Raw genomic sequence first — 7353 nt, 5'->3', positions numbered from 1 at the left:
CCGGGGAGGAGCCCGCCACCGAGGTCCGTGTCCTTAACCGGAATCGAACCCAGGACCCTTTGGTCCACAGGCCGATGCACCATCCACTGAGCCACACCGGCCAGGGCTGGGAGCGCATAGCAAACGAACTTGGGCGGCCCCCTCGGAACGGGGCGAGGGGCCCCGCCAACCCGGGCCCTGAGCGGGCGGTGGCGCCCCCAGGCCCACCTGTCGCAGGTGACGCGGATGCGCTCGTCGCTGGACGACTGCTGCTCGTCCTCCTTCTCCTGGAAGTGCTCCTGCACGCACTGCGCCTCGAACTCGTGCAGCCGCTTCAGCTCCTCCTCGCTGAGGAACAGCTCTGCGGGGGCAGGCGTGGTTTGTTTCAATATGTTCGTATTGATTTCAGAGAGAGAGAGAAACATCCATGAGCAGAGAGAATCACGGATCGGCCGCCTCCTGCACACCCCCCACTGGGGATGGAGCCCGCCACCCGGGCCTGTGCCCTGACTGGGGCTCGAACCCTGACCTCCTGGCTCCTAGGTTGATGCTCAGCCACGGAGCCCCGCCGGCCGCGGGGGGTGTACGTGGGCCGTTAGGAAGGCGGGGCACCTACTCAGTCCGCGGTCCTGCTCCTCCTGGTCCGCTTCTCGCTTCTTCCTGCAGCGGCCGCTGAGCCGCGTGGCGATGATGTAGACGTGGCTCAGAACGATCATGGGCGGGGGCAGGACCGGCCGGTCGTGGAAGGTCATGATGAGCTGGTACCGCTGGAACTTCCACACCTGGTTGGAGATGGACTTCACCTCGAAGAAGGTGTTGCTTTAAAACAGAACACGCTTCCCGTTAGTCGTGGGCTAGGATTGCCTCTGTGATTTTTCCAGAGCGATTGGAGTTACCATGAAATGACAAGACTCGGTGAGCTGGCCCCGGCCGGCGTGGCTCAGTGGATAGAGCGTCGGCCTGCGGACCCAAGGGTCCCGGGTTCGATTCCGGTCAAGGGCACGGACCTCGGTGGCAGGCTCCTCCCCGGCCCGGGCCCTGGTCAGGGCTCGTGCGGGAGGCGACCCATCGATAAGTCTCTCCTACATCAATGTTTCTCTCTGTCTTTCCCTCTCTCTTCCTCTCTCTCTAAAAATCAATGGGAAAATAATATCCCCAGGTGAGGATTAAAAACAAAAACAAAAAAATCCCACCCTTTCCCAAGCCCTAGTGAAATTCCGTGCGAGTGCGCGGCAGCAGGGAGAGTTCTGGGACGAAACGGGAAACCTGCAGAGGGCTAAGGACCGCGCACACGCTCGTCCGCGGGACACGCACTTGAACACGGCGATGAGCAGGTTGACCAGCAGGATGTTGGCCACCAGCAGGTAGCAGGCCATGATGGCCGGGGTCAGCCAGGCGCCCGGGATGCAGGGCGGGAGGCGCCGGCCCTCCTCATCGTACTGGTTGTCGCCGCAAGGAGCTGCAATGGGAGCCGGTCGGTCAGTCTGCGCTCGCTCTGACGCAGCGTGAAAAGAATAACTCACAGGGGCTATGACGGGACCCATGTCCTCTTTAATACGATTTCTTCTGCTGTGAACAATAGCAGCTCCTATCGAGGAGGTAAGGGCCCGGCCGGCGTGGCTCAGAGGGTGAGCAGGAAGAAGGCCCCCCGCCCCTGGCAGAGTCATAAATTCTGTGTAAACTTACGATTAATTTCCATGGCGTAGACTACACAGCGATTGAGGAGAGAAAACAAGATGGCAGTTGAGAGAAAAGTAACAGGATCGACAACACAAGACATGCAAAGTCTTCATGCTCGGGGGTTACAGGTTCACGCTTGGAGACGGTGGTCTATTTAGAAGAATTGTCCGCACTAATAATTCTAGGGAATGTATGTTTATACACACACACACACATATGTATATATATGTATGTGTACGTGTGTGTATTTCATGCATATTTACTGTATCACGTGTCGTAAGCAGCAGCCCAAGCTCAGTTAAAAATTCTGCGAGGAAGCCAGGAGGCTGCTGGCGGATGATCCTCTTAGCGTGCAGGTTGGCCCACCAGGCACCCACAGTACCCCAACCCAAACACCTCGTCGGCACGAGTAAACACAAAGTAAGTACATAGTCATCAGGTCAAGAAGCAAAAACCTAGCCCGGCCGGTGTGGCTCAGTGGTTGAGCGTCAACCCATGAACCAGGAGGTCAGGGTTCGATTCCCGGTCAGGGCACAGGCCCAGGTTGCGGGCTCCATCCCCAGTGTGGGGTGTGCAGGAGGCAGCCATGATTCTCTCATCGTTGATGTTTCTCTCTCTCTCTCTCTCCCTCTCCCTTCCTCTCTCTGAAAACAGTGTAGCTTCCAGTTTACCTCTACCTTCTCCCAGGACCCAAATTTAATTTTTTAAACACCAATAACAACATTACAACTTAGGCCTGGGTCCAGGAACTTTTAGCATTTATGTTTACTGTTCTATTGTATGTTTACCTAGCTAGTATTCTTTGGAACCAAATTAGATTTTTTTGTTCTGCCTTACCAGTAATGGGCTTTGAGATAGTTGTGACAATAACACGTTCTGAATCATGTGATAAAAGCTAGACAGAGCCCTGGCCAGTATGGCTCACTGTGTAGAGCATCGGCCTATGGACTGGAGGGTCCCGGGTTCGATTCCGGTCAAGGGCACATGCAGGAGGCAGCCAATCGATGTGTCTCTCTCACACCAATGTCTCCCTCTCCCTCCCTCTCTCTCTCTGTCTCTCTTCCCCCCCACCCCCCAGCTCCTTCCACTCTCTAAAAATCAATGGGAAAATATCCTCGGGTGAGGATTAACAACATCAACAAAATCTCCATTTGGCCACCGGCACTCACTCCATAAAAGTCATGTGACGTCCGTGGCAGGACAGAGAACACCTCTACCCCACAGGGCGCACATGCTCTCCCCTCCGTGCACGGGGCCCTGTCAGCTGCCTGGGAGCAGGGAAGCACGCCTTACTATGAATTCTAGTCTTACGGTCGGTCTGGTCCGCAAACACCTCCCCGTAGATCATCCAGTACGGCATGTAGAAGATGTTCCGGGCCAGCCGCCAGGAGGGCTCCTCGTCCGGGTGCAGGATGGCCTGGCGGGCCACGCCGAAGCTCATCAGCACAACCAGCATGATGACCACGAAGTACAGCATGTCAATCATCTGTCCGTCCAAGGGAATGGGTCTCTGATGGTCTCAAGTTCACACGGTCCCTGATATTGCTCAACCCAAAGACTTCGTCAGTGCTCCACAGAACAAAGAAAGCCTCTTCGCCCGGCCAGCGTGGCTCAGTGGTTTAGCATTGACCCATGAACCAGGAGGTCAGGGTTCGATTCCCAGTCAGGGCACAGGCCCGGGTTGTGGGTTCCATCCCCAGTAGAGGGCGTGCGGGAGGCAGCCGCTCAATGATTCTTTCTCATCATTGGTGTTTCTATCTCTCTCTCCCTCCCCTTCCTTTCTGAAATCAATAACAATAATTTTTTTTTTTTTAAAAAAAGGAGAGCGCTAGTCAGTTTGGCTCAGTGGATAGAGCATAGGCCCATGGACTGAAGGGTCCCAGGTTCGATTCTGGTCAAGAGCATGTACCTCGGTTGCAGGCTCAGTCCCCGGCCCTGGACGGGGCATGTGCAGGAGGCAACCAATGGATGTGTTTCTCTCAAGTCCATGTATCTCTCTGTCTCTCCCCCTCCCTTCCACTCTCTAAAAACCCATGGGAGAAGGAGGAAGCGGAAGGAGGAAGAAGAAGAAGAAAAAGGAGGAGGTGGAGGAGAAGAAGGAGAAAGAAGAGAAAGCCAACTACAAAGGAAAGACCAAATGAAATGAAACGAAGCCAGGCGCAAGGCCCGGCCCCGTGTGCTAACCGCAGCCGCGGCGCCTGCAGGGACCCCGGGCCTCGGTGCTCACCATCTTCCCGATCATCATCACGTAGGGCCCCAGGTACTTGTTGACCCCGAAGATGTCGAGGACGCGGATGTACCAGAAGATGATGTCCACGCAGTAGATGACCCGGCCGTAGCCCATGTACGGCTGCCTCTGCAGGCGCAGGACGGCCCCGACCAGGAACACGGCAATGGCCACGAGGTCCGTGATATTCCAGTACTCCTGGAGCCACACCTTCACCTTCTGGCTGAGTTTGCCGGGTTCCGACATGAGGATCTGAAAACGAGCGCCCCGGAGCCATGAGTGGGGAGTGCCGTCTGGGAGGCCGCGTCTTCTATGAACCTGAGGCCCACGGGAGCGCTGGGACATCCCAGGGGACACGCTCCCTTTCCCGCTCAGGGCCTCCAACACCCGTCCTCTCAGGCGGGCAGAGGGCTCCAGAAGCAGCCGGCCAGCGCGGCTCCGTGGTTGAGCATCGACCTAGGAACCAGGAGGTCAGGGTGCAATTCCCGGTCAGGCACATGCCCGGGGTTGTGGGCTCGATCCCCAGTGTGGGGTGTGCAGGAGGCAGCCGATCCATGGTTCTCTCATCATGGATGTCTCTCTCTCTCTCTCTCCCTCCCTCTCCCTTCTTCTCTGAAGTCAATAAAAATATATTAAAAAAATAAAAAGATCTCTAGGAAGGGAAATTCCACGGAGTCCTCTGCTGTTCCTCGATCCGTGTTTCGCAAGCTCCCAGGAAATGCCTTGGGAATGAAGCCCTCCGCTGCAGTGAGGGCAGCTGCCCCTTGATGTCGTCCTCCTTCCCTGGACGGGCGCCTGTGAGCGGACGTTCCAGGAGGGAAATCTGGAGCGGGGATGGGCCGCGTGGTCCCAGGGAAGCGCAGGCCACCCCGTGGGGAGGGCAGAGCCGGGGGCGGGGATGTCCAGCTGCCAGGACTCCTCTTTGCAACTTAGATGGGGGAAGGCAGGGGCGAGTGAAGCTTGATTTCCTCCAACACGAGCTCTTAGCCTTTGAAAAATTGCCGATTAAAAAGATCACTACTTCAGCCCGGCCAGCATGGCTCAGTGGTTGAGCGTCCACCTATGAACCAGGAGGTCACAGGTGGATTCCCCGTCAGGACACATGCCTGGGTTGTGGGCTCTGTCCCTATGAGGGCACAGGCCTGGGTTGTGGGCTCCATCCCTCTGGTGGGGCATGCAGGAGGCAGGCAATCCATGATTCTCATCATCGATGTTCCTCTCTCTCTCCCTCTCCCTTCCTCTCTGAAGTCAATATAAATATATATATATATTAGGAGGAAGAAAGAGAAAGCAAGGAAAGAAGGAAGGAAGGAAGGAAGGAAGGAAGGAAGGAAGGAAGGAAGGAAGGAAGGGAGGGAGGAAACTGGTTTAAAAAAGTAAAGAAATTGCATGTGAGCTGCCCTGGGTGGACGTGGGCTGGGCGGCCACTATATATGTATGTATGTATGTATGTATATGTATGTATTTATTAAGAGAAAGAAAGAGAAAGGAAGGAAAGAAGGAAGGAAGAAAACTGGTTTAAAAAAATAAAGAAATTGCGTGTGAGCTGCCATGGGTGGACATGGGCCTGGCGGCCATGGGAGCACTTGCCTCGCGGACCTTCTCCAGGGCCAGGGTCACGATGTAGGCGATGACGACCCACTCCTGCAGGCAGGGCCAGCGCTCCATGCGCACCAGGATGATGTAGTTGAACAGCAGCAGGTAGCCCAGGTACGAGATCTGAGAGACGGGAGGCCCGTGAGCCGCAGCCAGGCCAGGGGGAGCCCGCTCCTGAAGGACCCCTGTTCTCACACGGGGGTCGGGCCGGGCCCTGCCCGGGCATTAGGGGTGAGTTCATGCAATGGTTGACCAAACAGAGCAGGCTAATTTTTTTTTAAATGTCTTATTGATTTCAGAGAGAAACATCCATGAGGAGAGAGAATCATGGATCAGCTGCCTCCTGCACACCCCCCACTGGGGATGGAGCCCACAACCCGGGCCTGTGTCCTGATCGGGAATCGAACCCTGACCTCCTGGTTCATATGTCGCCGCTCAACCACTGAGCCACACAGGCCAGACTCTTTTTTAAAAATTAAGGGTTTTTTTTGAGGTCACATGAGTTGATAACATGATGTGAATTTCAGGCGCATGTTCTATCCTGTTCTCGCCACCCGACACCTAGTCTCCTCCCGGCCTTGACATTGTCCTGGATTCTCGGACATCTCGCTGTTCCCAACAGGCCAGGGGGCAGACCTGCGGGCGGGGGTGGGGGGGCGCACCGTGTAAAACCAGAACTTGACGATGGGCGCGTTGTAGAACTCGCAGATCTTGGTCCCGACGGGGAGCCTCCTCAGCTTGCTGTGCTCGCTCTCCTCGTCCCCCTTTCTGGAGCCCGCGAATCATCCTCAAAGCGGCCCCAGGGGCTGCCGTTTCCAAATTCGTGGGAGGGGAATGGGGATGACGGTGCAAATGCGAGCAAACCGGCCTCGTGCGGCCCGGGCGACACTGACCACGCTCTCGTCCTCCTTTTCTTTGCCGTCTTCATTCTCCTTGGACGTTTGGTAAGAGAAGTCGTCGTAGGCGCGGAATTCCAGGAGCAAGATGGTGGGCGGCAGGAGGATGCCCATTATAACCTGCGGGCGGGGAGAGACGGGGAGGTCTACGCGATGGCGCGGGGGCGGTGCCCACCGAGCGTTAGGCAGGTGAGTGGACAGGGCCCCAGCCTGCCACACGCTGGCAAGACAGTTGGATGGAAAGAAGGAAAGACACCCCCACTCCCCCACCCCCTCCCTCGCCCTGTGGGAAGCCAGGGCTTGAGCAGAAAGGGGAGGTGGTGTCTGAGATGGGAGTCGGCCATCCTCCCAGGCCGTGGCACCTGAATAAACCTCTTTCCTTCAGCCCGGCCGGCTGGTGTGGCTCAGGGGTGGAGCATCGACCTGTGAACCCGGAGGTCCGGGTTCGATTCTCGGTCAGGGCACAGGCCCAGGTTGCGGGCTCCATCCCCAGTGTGGGGCGTGCAGGAGGCAGCCGATCCGGGATTCTCTCTCATCATGGATGTTTCTCTCTCCCTCTCTCTCTCCCTTCCTCTCTGACATCAATTCTAAAGTTTTTTCTTTTTAATATTTTTTTAAAATCCACAGTGAGCGCTTCGCTCCGCCCGGCAGAGAGCTCAGGTCCACACGCGTCCCCCCCCCCACCACCACATCCCACGCGCCTTCAGGCCGGGGTTCTTGCGCATGCGCAGCCGGCCCATCCACATGTCGGTGAGCAGCATCTGGCTGCAGGTGTGCGCGATGAAGTCCCGGTGCTTGGCCGCCACGGCCAGCTGGAGGCAGGTCGAGTTGCTCCAGTTCTTCAGCTCGTAGGTGAGCAGCTTCATGGCCACCTGCTCGTCGTGCCGGTAGGACTGGTCCAGCAGCTCCACGGCCAGCTGCCCGAAGTCCCTGGACGGGAAGGCAGGAAATCGGGCGCCGGGGGCGTGGGTCAGG

The 7353-nt window shown here is 57.0% G+C and overlaps 1 protein-coding gene across 1 annotated transcript in view; it reads right to left on the bottom strand.

Moving 5' to 3' along the window:
- TRPM1 (transient receptor potential cation channel subfamily M member 1) overlaps nt 1–7353 on the bottom strand; it is a 75222-nt gene that overhangs the window by 5004 nt on the left and 62865 nt on the right. The window contains 10 exon segments of the mRNA XM_015569099.1: nt 208–340; nt 596–798; nt 1294–1438; nt 1666–1686; nt 2971–3145; nt 3887–4138; nt 5477–5605; nt 6145–6269; nt 6372–6498; nt 7080–7308. Of these exon segments, the coding sequence (XP_015424585.1) occupies nt 208–340; nt 596–798; nt 1294–1438; nt 1666–1686; nt 2971–3145; nt 3887–4138; nt 5477–5605; nt 6145–6269; nt 6372–6498; nt 7080–7308 (1539 nt within the window).

This window comes from Myotis davidii, unplaced genomic scaffold (assembly GCF_000327345.1).
Source record: "Myotis davidii unplaced genomic scaffold, ASM32734v1 scaffold164, whole genome shotgun sequence".
In the NCBI taxonomy this organism is placed as follows: domain Eukaryota; kingdom Metazoa; phylum Chordata; class Mammalia; order Chiroptera; family Vespertilionidae; genus Myotis; species Myotis davidii.
This window is presented reverse-complemented; position numbering and strand designations above follow the sequence as displayed.